We start from the raw sequence: 15603 nt of genomic DNA, 5'->3' as shown, positions 1-15603 counted from the left end.
TTTGGGCAAGGTTGTCGGCGTACAATGTTCTCTGCAGAAAAAGAGACAGCCCTGGTTGCCGGATGGTGCTGGTTCTCCTCTGTGGTGCAACTTGAGAGGGGCACAGAAGATGAATCCAAACAGAACAAGTTATTAGCAGAGGGACGAGACCCTCCGGCCTGTGGGAGGGGGCAAATGTGGCCCTCCAGGCCTCTCTACCTGGCCCTTGGGAGCCTCCCCAAGCTGCACCTCCATCCTAGACAAAATTCCCTCTCCTCAATCCATACCCCTCACTTACCCAGCTTCAAGACTTTTGGACAGTGAGAATGCCTCTTTTTGTCTGGATGGAGAGGGTGGGGTGTAGAAGCCTCTGACTTTTGCAGGGTTGGAATGTAGCCTGCTGTACAAAGGCAAGAGCTGCATTTCTTGCTCCTTCTACTTTTTGCCTCTGCCTGTGCTTACCCCTGGCTTGCAGCCCCTAGAAGGTTGCTCCGAGTGAAAAAATGCAGCCCTCTGACTGGAAGAGGTTCCCCAACCCTTGTGGGAGAGCAAACCCCTCCCCCCCCAAAAAAAATCTCCCAGGCTCAAAGAGCAGACAGAAATTCACTAGTCTCAGAATTTTCCGACATTTTTTAAAAAAATGATTAAATTGTAAAGGGTGTATGGTGATATGCTGTGGCTTCTGTTGAATCTGAGTTGTGCTGCCTTCTGCCCTGAGTGTAGCCTGAAATACTGATCCCTAGGAGCAGGGAGTGGTCCTTTCCTCTCCTTATATGCATGGCTCTGTGGGGAGCTGGCTATCTCCTGCTCCTTCTCCTCTACCCACCCACCTCCATCTTCATAACAGCCAAAGGGGAGAAATTCAATTCAGTTCACATTTAAAGGCAAGCCTGCCTGCTTGGCACTTTCAGAAACCATACAGAAACCAAAACACAGCCATGCTTCAAAATTCTCATTTCTCAAAATTTTGCAATTCTGTTCTCCAGCTAAGTAATGTGTACAGAAAATGCATAAACCAGGAACATAGGAAGCAGACTTTATACTAAGCCAATTGTGCATCTTCCTCTGTATTGTCCACATTGACCAGCAGCAGTTCTTCAGGGTAAAGTGTGCTCCAAAATAGGTTGGTGAAGATAACATACAAAAATGCATTATATTAGGGAAGTTGTATTTGCAATTCTATGTATGTTAGGGGAAATCGCATAGCAAAACATCTGTGCATTAGAAGAAAGGTGCCCCGATACGCAGATAATTTTTATGAGGACTTCTTTGGGGGGGGGGGGAGGCAAACTGATTTGGAAATGTGAACTGAAGCCTGAAAAAATGAGAAACAAAAGCCTGAATCATCAGATTTGCTCATCCCTACATGGGTCATTCAGTGACTGAATCTCCCCACTTTGGAGAAAAGGGCTTAAAAGCAGCCACAGGTTCCTCTAGTTTAGATCAGGTTGTAGTGCCAGGGATAACTCTTCCCTGTACCATTTCTATGACAGAAGCCTGCTAATAGCAACACCTCTGCTTATTGCCTTCTCCATAGCTTGCAGCAGCCTGCAAAAGGGAGGGGGATTTTAAGTGGAACCCCTAAACTGCAGCATCCTAAGTGCAACAGTCTATCTGGCCCAGTCTGCAACCATTCTTTCTACTTCCCACATACTCAGTGTTTGCATGAGAAGGTTAACAGTGCTGCAATAAAGTACCGGTAATCCTAATGGATATGCAAGTAGAAGTTCTGGTGTGTGTGTGTGTGTGTGTGTGTGTGTGTGTGTGTGTGTGCGTGTGTGTGTGTGTATGTAATCTCCCTTGCCACGAAATTTCTGGTGATGCCAGCAGACGCTGAACAATTGGGATTGCTGCTGCCATTTCCAATCCCTTTGCCATTGTGCTGCTGTCCTGAGGAGTTAAGATTCCTGATCTCGTCTCCAGAAACATCGAGTGCTGCCATGAGCAACTGGAATTTAATACAGACAATGCTGGAGAGACGTTGTGGCGGCCTGTCCATACAAATCGCCCCGCAGGGAGGCAAATTGAGACTTTCCAATGTGGCACTTCGTATATATATATTTGCTGCTGCTGCTTTTGGTCAGTGTGGCCTTTTGCCTGTGAGATGTGGCCTCAGCTAATGATATGTCAAGTTCCTGCTAGAGTGAGTGGTCTGTGCGTGGGTACAGACTAGCAGGGAGTGCCTGGCATTGCTTGGAAATTCAAAGAACACACCCACCCCCGTGTGAATTTTAAATAAATAGGGTAATTTGTGAGTTTGGGAACTGTGCATACACACAGAGAGAGACATACATGGCTCATTGCATTCCACAGCATCCAAACATCCAACCAGATCGCCCTGGGATGCCTGCAAATGCAACAGCACCTCTCCTATCTTGGACTTGGCAGAAACTGGTATTTAGAAGCATACTGCAAAAGGTCCATCCTGCTTTCTACCACTGCCAGTTAGATGTCTCGGAGAACATGGGTGTAGCCAGGATTTTTGTTGGGGGGGGCAGGCCTTTTGTTAGTTGGGCAGGCCTTTTGTGGGGGGGGGACCTCAACTATGTATTTTTATTGATTTTTATTGATTGGGGGCAGCTGCCCCTCCCTGCCCCCCCGGCTACGCCCATGTCTGGGAAGCACACCAGCAGCAGGCTTCCCCCATGGTTCCTTCCAAACACAGAGGTTCCTGTTATCTGTCATCATCACCACCTTGTGTCGCAGAGAAGTCCATAAGTTGGTTCTTCTGGATAGAATCCAGAAGGGACCTGCAGCCAACACCAGATTTTCCCTTTGGTATCCACTCTTGAGAACAGAGCATTTTAGAGCTAGTTATCTGACCAAACTCTCACCAGTTTCCTTAAGAAATGCCTTTATTGAACTGCATTTCCAAGCGATGCCCACTCATTCTTGGTTGGTTGCTACAGCAAGGTTCTATATGCAGACACATTTTTATTTCTGATCAACCTCAGGGGGAAGACATCACTCATTTTCCATTAGCCTTCTAACCCCTTACACAGAGACCAGATAGATCGCTTTCTGAACCTTTGTTCACACCAACAAGCAGGTACACCCCAGCAGAAATAGTTCGGTTTCTTTTGAATGACAATAATAGCTTTGTAGCAAACAGTGACCCTCTATGCACTAGCTGGGGGAAAAAAGGAAAAAGGACTTCGATAAAATTGCTATAAGTCATTGTCGCACGATCAAAGCCTAGCCTGCCTCACAGAGCTGTTGTAAGGATAAAATGGGACTACGGGGCAGAACCAGGCATGCCACTTTGAGCACATTGGAGGAATGGCAGGATATTAATGTAATAAATGACAGAAAGGACTACACCACTTTATCCTTGAAAGGGAGGACTCATGTTTTTGGAATTCTGCTCTGTGTTGAAACACTCCGCGTCAATAGGATACCAGGAGGACCAGCATGCAAATGCCTGCATTAGAACCTTTCTCCCTGAAGAGCTGGCTTTCTGCTTTCAGGGTTGCCTACTCCCTACCCTGGGGAGGAGAGGGACATTCAGAAGTAACCCTCACTTTAGTCAGAAGTGGTCCCCCTCCTTTACTATACCTGTTGACATTTCTCTCACTCCCCATCTCTGGTGGTGGTCCTGCATACACAACTCTCTCCAGGTCCCTTCACAGGGTTTCTTCTTCTTCCTCTTTCAGACTGGCACAATCTCGAACTAACCCCCAAGACCTCGACATTGGCTTGACCGCACAAGATATCCAAAGCGCCGAAATCCTCTCTCCTGTTGACTGGGACAAAGTAGATTCCTCTACAGTGGCGGGGAAAGACGACAACCTCTTTGGGTTCTGACGTCTTCTCTCTCTCTTTCCTTTTCTCCTGACCAGCTTTTCAAGTTACGTAACCACTGAGAACTTGATGCACTGCATTCTGAGTGATTTTTTTTAACTGGAGGGTTTTGCTTAAGAAGGGTGGGTGAGGCAAACATCTGATCCAGATGGATGCTATAATGTCACCATATAACTCTTTAGACCAAAGCTTTAGATACTTTAATAATCTTTATATATATAAATAAATATATATATAAATATATTTCTTTTTTTAAAAAAAATCTTTGCTTTTTATGTAAATGATGAGATACTCCTGAGCATATTTATTCAAGAACCCCTTCAGTTTACATATATTATGGAAATTAAGTAACATTGTCTAACTTAACATTACAGTATTAGACTGCTTTTCCCATTTGAATACTCGTAGTAAACTGTGATAGCATCAGCTGTGTCTTGTGAGGTGGGTGTCGGCGGTGCAACATCAAAGTGATCTGAGTTACTTTTTCTAGAAGAGAAGCAGCCCGACAAGGAAGGAGGTTGCTCTGGGGTGGATACAGTGAGGCAGAGTTGGCTTTCTAGTTGGTTCAAGCAGGGAAGGTTACTATAGGTTATGTGATGCTGCATTAGGTGGGGAAATGGCAGGCTGTGGCTCTCTAGCCCTTTTCTCTATGACCTGCCGGCTCCTCCCACAGGCATGTTGGTGCCAACCCACAGCAGCTGAGTGGACAGAGCCTAGCCAGATGATTTTAATAAGCATCAGTAGGGTTGTTTTGGTAGTAATGGCACACAGGCTGAAACAGCTGCCTAATCTGTGGACCAGAACTATTGAAACTACCCTACTGATCCATGAAATCAAACCTGTTTGATGCCTAGGCCCTTTTCAGATGCTGTGGAGAAGGGAAGTCATGAGCCACATGGGGCAGGGCAATGTGTAAATGCTCGGAGAGGCATGCTCTGCCTCTTCTCTTGTTTCCCACACAGCAGGGGCCACACCGCTGATAGCAACTTCCACCTCCAGGTAGCCACCAGCCTGGTTTCATTGTATCTCGACTTAGCAGGAGAGGACCTCCTGTCCCTGTTGGGACACCATAGTGAGACTGGAGTAGTGTGCACAGTGTGGTGAACAGGGCTGGCTTTCCATGTAGACAATTCTGGGAGGTGGAGGTGGAATATAACATTCTTTTCCCCTGAGAAATGACAGCCACGTGCTTCGAGCCAGGAATACAGGAAATTGACATCTGAACATGTCTCATGAGGAGTCTGTTTGCACCACCCTGAAATTCCTGTGGAACTGGTCCAAACATGTGTCAGAATGGGGCACCAATGGTTCATGACCCTCTTTGTAGCTTGATATGAGTTGAGCCCATTGGAAAATGTTCATATAGACATGCAGGGAGAGGGGCAATTTCAGCCCCGTGTGGTTTCTACCCAATCTTAAGCTTCATGTATCCAAATAGCAGTGGAAGTCTTAACTCTGTTCCTGCACTTCAAGCTGCACATGCATGGTTCACATGAGTGGATGTTCACCATTTGGTGGGGGTAACAAACTCCATATATATAGAAAGCTAATGTTGGGAAGAAGACTTCTCATTTTGCCTTTTCCCTGACTTACTTCTTTTCAATGTGTTGGGAAGTGGTTTGGAGAGCAGGTGTTAAAACACGTGCCCACCACTTTCTGTTCTTGGAAAGTTGATCACTGCCAATGCCTTTTTAAAAGAATAATACTTTATTGCTTATTTTATTGATTGTAAACTGCTTTGGAGCCCTGTTGTTAAGCAGGAAAGAAAGCAGGCTGTACATTTTTTAATCAGCCTTGTATTTAACCACTTGCCTAATTGCTACAGGCAAAAATGAATTCCCTGGAGGCTAATCACAGAGACCAACTGAGCTACCAGAGACAGGATGCAGTATCTGTACCTCATCCGCTGGAAAATTCATTAGGCTAGTCACTTTTCTGTCCTTATGTACAAGGTTGTTTTAAAATCTGATGTGGCTCCCCAAGCACATTTTTTTCTTCCCCCTTTCCTCATCCCAGACCCCATTGATTTTGGCAAGAAGCAAAAAATAAAGTAGACTGCTCAGCCCAGTGCCCTGAGGGGGATGTAAATCACCCCGTCCACATCAATCAGTGTTTTGATGAGCTAGGGTGGGTGATAACCCATTCCTTCACCTGATCTGTATGGATCATCTCAAACAGGAGTGAGTGCCTGTTTGCATGTGTGAGAGCTAGTGTGTATGTGTGTGTGACAGACAGACAGACAAAGACGCATCCACACCAACTTTTGCCCACGCTCACTGCTGGTTTGTGGCCCCCAGAAGGTCACCAGGGATGAATGTGGCACGTGGGTCAATAAAGGTTAGCATGCATACATACATACATACCTGGAACAGTTTTTGGCCACATCCACACTACACATTTAAAGCGCTTCCCCCAAAGAATGCTGGGAATTGTAGTTCTGTGAGGGGTAGACTTCAGGTTCCATGACTGCTGAAGTGCTATAAATGTTTGTTAAATGTATGGTGTGGAGCTGGTCTTCGCATGCACCCTCCCCAACAACTGGGAAAGGTTGTGAGGGAAGGAAGATTCACAGGTGGTTGGGAAAGAGAGATTGTAACAGGTGAGATTCTTTGGAAAGCAGCATGGTATTGATCCTTTGTGGTGATGAACTGCACCATGCCTGAACAATAATTTGAATCTGATGTGCTTTTTTTTACCCTTTCCAAAGGGCAGGCTATAATTGCACTCCTTTTCTCACTCAAATAGGTCTTAGCAAAGAGAGAGAAAAAATAAGGACCAATGTTTGCTTTTCTTTTTGGTGGCTCCATCAGAAGCAGGGTCTGTCTCGTTGCATTCTTCCTGAGCTCTTACTGGAAACAGGGAAATTGTGTTAGCTGTTAAAATGAGAAAGATCAAGAACCGCCTCTTTGAATTACCAGTGGGCAGTAATGGGTTCTTTCGTTCGTTCTTCAGCCAGCTTCAGAAGAGAGTAGGCATACTTTCTCTTAAGACATATAGCTTTGCACTTTAAAAGGAAAAAAAACTTGAACCAAAATTATGGTTTCAAATGTCAGAACAGGTTTGTATGGCTCTGTAACCTTTTTCTCTTTTGCCTTTTGAAAGTACTTCATCCAAAAACACACAGCAGCTGTTGGATATTCTTCCTAAAACTGACCTTTGCTCTTTTGCTGCAGCAAAACTGTTTGAAGACTCATCCATCACATTGATGGAGATGCTGAGCAGTTTCACTTAGATTTCTCTGTATATTTCCCATCTAGGAAGAACTCAAATGCTGAGGTTTGGCTAGTTGACTAGGCAACAGTGGTCCTTATATTTATTCTTAAACATCTTTTGTTAATATTTGGTAAGTTCTACCATGGTCCCCCCATGCATCCCTCTCAGCCATTTAAGCCGCTAAATCGAAGGCCGCCAAATTGGATTAAAGGAAAACAATAATTCCTTTCGGCTTTCTATTTTTTTAAAAAAATAAATGTTAAATGGCTGTTTATAAGTGCATTTCTGTCATACATCTTTCCTTCTTCCCACCTGCGTCTGTGACAGAGGCTTAGAAAATAAATTCTCAGTCTAATTTCTCATTTCATAAGACTCTGGATTTAGAAAACTAAATAATGGGAGACTCAGGATTACAGTCATTAAGAGATTATGTTTAACAATGATCCTGAATAGCTGCACTGTGGCACAGTTTGCTGTGTTTGTGGCCTTGTTGGAAATATACTAATCTGTTTTATAGATTTGTAATTGGCTTCTGAAATGCTGATTTCACTTTTCCCAAAGAATCTTTTTTTATATATAACTCTGCTAATGCTACAGCTGGGCAAAGTAAAACTTTAATGAGGCTGACTATTCAGAAGACAGCAGATAAAATTAACCTCCGAAACCAGATAGTTTGGAAAATTGGCTCTTATAAACTGTGTACTAAGTTGACCCTGGGAGGAAAAGGTGTTTAATGAAACTTACTTCATCTCTCCAAAAAGGCCTTGTAGCACAAGGTACAAAAAACTCTTCTATTTGGGTTGACAATGCAAGGTCAGTTGAAGATCTCTGCTGAAAATATGTATATCTATATAGACGGTATCCTCATCTGTACAAAACCAACTAGAATTGAACAGAAACTTGTCTTCTACATGGAGCGGAATAAGGTGGTAGAATAGAATGTTTCACTTCAAGGGATAGATGAGGATTCAAATTTGGAATGCTGTCCATATTAAAGCAAAATAATAATTCCTGAAGGTCTAGCACGTCAGGGAGAGGGGTTGTTGCCCCACTCACTCTTTGTTTCTACTCACATGGAGTCTTTCATGAAGAATGGGATTGGGGTGCAGGTGTCTCTCCTGGTATTACTGGACTACAACTGCCATCATGCCTGACCATTGTACATGCTGGCTAGGAGTGATGAGAGTTGATAGTTCAACATCTGGAGGGCCAGATATTCCCCATCCCTAGTGCAGAGGAGAATTCACAAAGGTGATCCCTCCCAACACCCACCGTCTAATGTGATGCACTCTGTTTTATCACTTCATATCTCTACCACCTCATTCCCTTGTCTATGTTGCCCAGGCTTCATATACAGGAGTTTGCTGCAGTTGTTGCTATAGCAAAGGTTTTGAAAGAATGGTCTAAGAAGTTTCATTTTTATGAGAACATACCTATTTTGGAAATCTCTAGAAAAAAGTGTATGTAACATGAACAATATAATGCCTCTGTGTATATAGTTAAACATATGCTGTAAAAAGTACATTTGCTGTTGAGAAAATAAAATTCTACCTTTTTTTCCCAGTAGACCGTTTTTATTTGGTTTTGATAATTGTATTGCACACTCTTCTCCTGAAAAGTATTCAAAGTATTCAAAGCTGGTGACAATAGTCATAAAAAGCAGGGCTTTATTGGCTCTGGTGGGCAGTGATTGGCTTTTGGAGTCAGCTTACTGCATGTGGACTGCATGAGGCAGGGGTCAGCAACCTTTTTCAGCTGTGGGCCAGTCCACCGTCCCTCAGACCATGTGGTGGGCTGGACTATATTTTGAATAAAAATATGAACGAATTCCTATGCCCCACAAATAACCCAGAGATGCATTTTAGATAAAAGTACACATTCTACTCATGTAAAAACACGCTGATTCCTGGACTGTCCGCGGGCCGGATTGAGAAGGCAATTGGGCTGCATCCAGCCCCCCGGGCCTTAGGTTGCCTACCCCTGGCACGAGGCATAAAACTCAGCCTGCCAGATTTGCAGTTGAAGAGGAGGCGGCTAGGCACCAAAGCCTGATAATGGGAATCTGTAGTTCACGGATCGCAGAATTGCAGAGTTGGAAGGGGCCCTGAAGGGCCAACCCCCTGCAATGCAATATTCCTGCCCACAGCTGTCCCTGGGTGGGCTCAAACCACCAACCTTCTGGTTAACAGCCGGATGCACTGGAGGGTAGTATGAGGAGCCTCAAGCCCTGGGGCCAAATGCAGCCCTCCAGACCCCCCCCTCTGGTCTCACCCCAAACCACACACCCTCCCAAGCCTCATGTCTCAACACCCCTATTTTGCAGCCTCCTTGAATGTTTTTGCCTGACTCGACTGTGCTCTTGAACTTGGAAAACGCTTGCTGCTTGCCTACAAGGAGAATAGAGGAAGCTGTTTGAAGAAACTACCCTACCCTACAAAGATGAAATTTACACCTAATGCTCCACCTACTCTTCTTGCCTCTGGTGCTGGCCCTCAGAGGTCTGCTCAGAAGAGATTGTGGCCCTCAGGATTGAAAAGTTCCCACCCTTTCTGCTCAGATTCAAGACACTCACACACCCAGAGAGCATTTTATGCCTTCGTGTTCCTGTTCTGGGGAGCATATCGGCCACCGTCACGCTTGGTCATCGAAGTATCTGTATATAGCCCTGACAAATGGCACAATTCAAATACTCAACTTACTTTGAGGCACGTTATTCTCCCTTCCTCCCTTCCTCCCTTCCTCCCTTCCTCTTAATTGTTAAGCCACATAACAGGAAGAAAAGCAATAAATTGTTAGTTTTTGGCTATTGACAAACAGACGAGGTTTTTTATTTGGTTTTTTTTTTAACCACTTTACCTCAGGAGAAATGGAACGTAAACTTGAAGTGTGAAGACTTCACTCTCTGGAAATGGGTGTTGAATACTGAGCAGGCGGAAGTTTACGAAGATGCCCTGCTATTTCGTCTGTGTTGTACCTGTGTGGAATATTCCCCAAAAGTTAATTTTACTATTTAAATAGGCTGTTCCAGTCTAAGGATATGTCTCAAATTGTGAATACTAAGTGTCTGCCACCCGGCCTCATGAATAACTGATGAAGGTGCCATGGAGCAAATTGATCTTTCAATTTTGATGTGACCTTTTTCAAGCTTCTGGGTTGAATCTCAGGAATCCAGAATCTCTTTCTGCCTTGCCCTCCGCAAATCCCTTTCATTATTGATCTATTTATCTCTACCACCACCTCATCCCTAAAGCTTGGGTAGGTAATAAATTGGTTTAAAAAAAAATCATACAGATAAAAATATCCAATTTAAAAATCTGTTGAAAACTTGATAAGTCCAACTGGGAGCAAACGTCACAATCATCAGCTTAAAACTGTTTGTCGTCTGACAATTCTCCTGATGCAGGAAGGGTAAAATAGTGGGTTGCTGATGACATTTCCTGTAATTGTTTTTAAATCCAACCACTACAGAGCACTCTTTGGGGTTACACTGAGAGGGACACCCCCTTTTGTTGCCCTTTTTGTCTTTGTGGCTGAAGGGGGGAGTGCTCTAGTGAGGGCACAGAGCCCCAGGGGTAGGAAGTGTGTAATTTTGCCCCATTGGGAGGAACCAGGCAGAGGGCCTTCTCGGTAGTGGCGCCCTCCCTGTGGAACGCCCTCCCACCAGATGTCAAAGAGAACAACAACTACCAGACTTTTAGAAGACATCTGAAGGCAGCCCTGTTTAGGGAAGCTTTTAATGTTTGATGTATCATAGTATTTTAATATTCTTTTGGAAGCCGCCCAGAGTGGCTGGGGAAACCCAGCCAGATGGGCGGGGTATAAATAATAAATTATTATTATTATTATTATTATTATTATTATTCCTAGAAATACATGCTTGCCTGTTTGATTATTATTATCATCACTATTTCCATTTATTGACCACTTTACTATTCAAAAGGATCTCTAAGCGGTTTACATAATAAGCACAACAAAACCATATCAAATAGTTCACCTAACAAAATACATAGAAATATCCATAAACATAATAATAAATTGGAGAGCACTACAGAGAAATTTAACATAAAATTTCAAATAACACACCATCATTCATCCAATCACGCTCACCATCCATTCCACATACCCACAACAACCATTCACAACCTCAAACATTACATCTATCAGCCACTCATACATAAAGACACACAACAAGGTAGCTCAGCCGGTTGAGCATGAGACTCTTAATCTCAGGGTCAATGGTTTGAGCCCCACGCTGGGCAAAAAGATTCCTGCATTGCAGGGGTTGGACTAGATGACCCTCATGGTCCCTTCCAACTCTACAATTCTATAGACCACTCACAGTCAACAATGTCACAACCCAAATGCAAAGGGTCACTGGCAAGCATACAGAAATAAGATACACTCCTAATAGCTGAAGGAGTAATAAACTAATGAAATTTGGGGGTGGTCGGGGGAGGCAGGAAAGGGCATTCTTTGTGGCAGCCCTTAAGTTGTGGAATTCCCCCCCCCCCCCCGCAATACACACACAGGTGTGACGTGCACCTTTATTGTAGTTTTCATGGAATATGAAGATGCAGGTGTTCATCCTGGTTTTCAAGATGTATATTTTAAGGATCCACCTTATTTCTGTAATGTTAAGTTGTTTAAAACTTAAATATATATATATTGTGTAATAGTGTTTTGATTTTAATGTTGTTTTACTTGTAGCCTGCCCTAGGACAATGTAATAATACTAATAATGTCCTGCCCCACCCCAGTGGACCATCTAATAAATCCATTGGACCAACCTAATTCCTAGACCCCCGGGGTTAAGTAGAAGGTAGAGTTTGCAGGTTAAACTTTCAGGCAGGCTTGAGACCACCCCCAACCCATATCTCAGTTCTTAGAAACCGATCACTAGGAGTTAAACATGTGTTTTTTCCTTCCTTTTTGCACAAGAAACGAGTCATGTCAGAAACACATCCACTGGTACAGTTAGGTTACTTTAGACTCTGGACTTAGTGGTTTTACTCCGGGTCCACTTCAAAATGTTGCAATCCACCACTGCTGTGTTTGCGGGGGTGGCTTCTGCTATTGCTTCTAAGTGGGGACCTGGTCTTCTGTCCCCAAAGTCCTACCCCAATGGCACCACTGAATGCATTGCTGCTGTCAAGACAGTCCCCACTGCTGCCACCACCTCACCTTTGGAACCCCTGAATTTATACAGTGGTACCTCGGGTTAAGTACTTAATTCGTTCCGGAGGTCCGTTCTTAACCTGAAACTGTTCTTAACCTGAAGCACCACTTTAGCTAATGAGGCCTCCTGCTGCCGCTGTGCTGCTGCTGCATGATTTCTGTTCTCATCCTGAAGCAAAGTTCTTAACCTGAAGCACTATTTCTGGGTTAGCGGAGTCTGTAACCTGAAGCGCATGTAACCCAAAGCGCATGTAACCCGAGGTACCACTGTATTTGGATTGTGTAAACAGAACTGAAGTTAAAGCAAGCTATGCAATGAGGTAAACAAACCTTCAGACTGCGTTTCAATGAAGGGGGGAAATGTAAATAGGTCATCTTCCTCCTCCTGAAGAAGCTGCTCCATTGGGTTGTGCAAAAATTAGAATTTGTAAAAGGCAGTAAAGTATATCCAGGTAATTAGAGCTTTGAAAACTCAACTGCAGCACTAGATTAAAAATAAAAATAGGGCAAATAGCTGCAATCTTAATCTGATGCAAGTTTCTTTCTTATCTTTTCTGTTTAGCACAGAATATTTTTTTCCACCTTGAATTATTGTCAGTAGATAACATGCTGCCCGGAGGAGACTTTGTTTGTCAAATCCTAGTTCAGACACAGTTTCATTGGCACGGCCTTCGGCAATTCACTCTCCACCTCAGTTCCCCAGCTGTCAAAAGAGAATAATTGATTATTTCATTTGTATACCGCTTAATATATGACTACCTCACAGGGTTGTTGTGAAGTTGAGTGAAATGTGTAGGCAGATATGGATTTTGAAATGTGAGAACGGGGCCATCTATAAACCTAGTAAGTCACGTTTAATTATTCACTTACAAAATTTATTAGGTGCTGCATTATATAATATTGCAACAAAATAAAATTAACAGAACTGAACAATGAGAAACACAAAAGCATTTATAAAAAGGAGTTAAAAACCATACCCAGCAGTAACATATAATTTTAAAATGCCAGGGAGTGGAAGACACATAAAAAGACAGCAGAAACTGGTAATTTAAAAAGCACATTTTAAAAATGTCTAGGAGAACAAAACATTTTCTCCTGGTGCTGAAAGGACATTAATGCAGTTGCTAGGCAGGCCTCTCTGAGGTAAACATTCCATCAACAAGGGGCCACCACTGAGACAACTCTGTCTCTTATAGGAGGGATGGGAAACCTGACCTGGCCTCTACCTCTCAGAGGCCAGATTTGACATGTAGGTGGGGTTACCCATCTGTCAATCACCTGGTGTTGAAGAATATTTTGGGGACTTTAAAGCACCATGCAGGGCTTTCAAATAAGCTTCTGTGATTCCATGAAGTGCTGTTGATCAAGCAGGCTTGAAGTCATTGCCTATCTACTGATGGGTGGCGAGTTCAAAGCTGCTCTCTGAAGGGATCAGCTTGATGATCAAGCTCTTCATGGGGAACTCGGTCACACAGCCAATCCTGTGGGGTCAAAGTCACCACTCATCAGCTGATAGGTGAGGAGTCCCAGCCTGCTTCCTACAGGGATTTGCTGTGCAACCAATTCAGATGTGCATCTACCTGCCCCACACATGGCATCACATATGGTGTGCGGTAGGTGGATAAGGTTTTGGGGGGAAACAGCCTCATGGGCCAAATTGGCACCCATGCCAGGCCAAATTTGGCCCCCAGGCTGGACATTCGCCATCTCTGTGTCAAAACTATTTCCTACCTGCCGTATCTTAGCTAGGATGGATACTTGGATTAGGGTTGCCAGGAAACCCCCCAAATTGTTTTTCAGTTGACTTGCCTAAGATCCAGGACAAAGTGCTGCCTTTTGGAAATTCCCCCTGAACGTTGATTCTGCCTTTGAAATCCCAGTAATGTCTGGGACATATGGCAGCCCTACTTAACTGTCAGGGAACTGACATCGGAGCTAGAGGCGGAGGCAAGGCTCCCAAGCGATGCTGGAGAAGGGCCCAGCAGGGAGAGAGGCAGCTCATCAGCTGGGGAAGGAAATCAGCGTAACACCAGGGAGATGGGGGAATCGGCGAGGGGGCTCCAGGACTCCTCGCCGGAGACCAGCGGGGAGAGCACGGGTCCTCCGCTACCCACACCCTCCCTGGGCAGAAGACTTCCGCGCAGGAAGAGTAGGAGGAGACCTGGGGTCAAACAGCTTTTATGCTGGAAAAGGTTTAAGAAACGCCCACTGACGGATTCTGCTAGTGACTGAAACAGCCACGAAGTGAAGGGCTGTCCAGACAGAAAAGGTTTAACAAGGCAACCTAGCCAGGAGTGGCGGCAACTTGCGCACGAGCAACCCCTATATTTATTACATTAACTAAAGAAATTGACTTTATTTTATGATAGGGATGTATAGAAACCTATATAGATTGGTAGGAAATTGTTGAGTTTCTAAGAACAATTACCTTTCACTTTATACTGTTACGACCATTAAGATTTCTTCTGAGATACGTTAAGGATGCAATGCCAACTGAGAAATGAGAATTGGTGGGTTAATTAATCACAGAAGTGCAAAGTGAGGTGACAAGTAAATGGGAAAATGCAGAAGGTCTGCAGATCAATAGCTGGTTAGAGTATGAGAGATGCTGTATATGACACATTGAACAACACAGTCGCAACCATGTCTACTCAAAAGTAAGTCCTATTGAATTCAGTGGAGCTCACTCTCAAGTAAGGAGGGTTAGGTTGCAGTCAATTTCTGGAGAAGGCAGGGAAAGAGTTACGTGTATAAGTGTTTTTTTTAATTAAATGAGAATTTATTAGTGAAGGTGAAATTAAAGTCATCAACACAACGTAGTTGCTGATACTGAGGCAAAAATCAGTAAATTAAAAGGGATTATATTTATTACTCTGTTGCTGCTTTCATTGTTCCTGTTTGTTTCTCTCTATGTTTGTGTGGGTAAAAGTCTTAAAAAACGGAAAGGGGGATATCATTATTCTGAAGGACAAACAACCCTGCAATCCTACAGTCCCTAGGATGGTTTCCCAACTGGAGACAGGATAATGCTTGCCCCTAGGTCAAAGGTTTGGACCCTGAAATCTGAGGGTCTGGGATGCTCCTGACCTGGCAACCCTTGTGGGAGATCCCATGTTGCATTCCCTTTCCATGCTGCCCTGGTATCTTCTGTTGCTTTTGCCCTGCTGCTGAAGCTGAGATGTTGGTGGAAGCAAATTGGGGGGGGGGGGAGGACTGGTGCTTGGCGTGGCTGGACAGATCAGGGCAAATAGCTTTTACTGTCCTCCGAAACACCTCCAAGGCAGGGCGGAAACTACAGCAGCCCTGGATGTGGCATAGTGAATTTCCTTCTCATTGTTCCCAAAGGGAGAAGGAAATAGCAAATACAAGGCCAGAGGAAGGTTGGGGAAGGGTTGTAGTTCAGTGGAGTTCAGTGGTAGAGTATCTGCTTTGCAT

General features: G+C 44.1%; 1 protein-coding gene and 1 long non-coding RNA gene across 3 annotated transcripts in view; one reads left to right on the top strand and one right to left on the bottom strand.

Annotated features, from left to right (window-relative positions):
- Positions 1-8559, top strand: part of LDLRAP1 (low density lipoprotein receptor adaptor protein 1) — a 64465-nt gene extending 55906 nt beyond the window's left edge. The window contains exon 9 of the mRNA XM_081016805.1: positions 3633-8559. Within this exon, the coding sequence (XP_080872931.1) occupies positions 3633-3783 (151 nt within the window). The 3' untranslated portion in view covers positions 3784-8559. The remainder of the gene's footprint in view (positions 1-3632) is intronic.
- Positions 4003-15159, bottom strand: LOC308483221. 2 transcript variants are annotated; one of them, XR_013989612.1, is made up of 4 exons: positions 14504-15159; positions 13146-14075; positions 12499-12871; positions 4003-9967 (listed from the first exon to the last, which is right to left on the bottom strand). It is a non-coding gene; the product is annotated as an uncharacterized lncRNA (long non-coding RNA). The 2 variants fall into 2 exon arrangements; XR_013989613.1 differs by having other exon boundaries at positions 12751-12871.
- Between the last annotated feature and the right edge of the window lie 444 nt (positions 15160-15603).

The sequence above is a fragment of the Podarcis pityusensis genome (genome assembly GCF_964106645.2).
Source record: "Podarcis pityusensis genome assembly, chromosome: 8".
In the NCBI taxonomy this organism is placed as follows: Eukaryota; Metazoa; Chordata; class Lepidosauria; order Squamata; family Lacertidae; genus Podarcis; species Podarcis pityusensis.
This window is presented reverse-complemented; position numbering and strand designations above follow the sequence as displayed.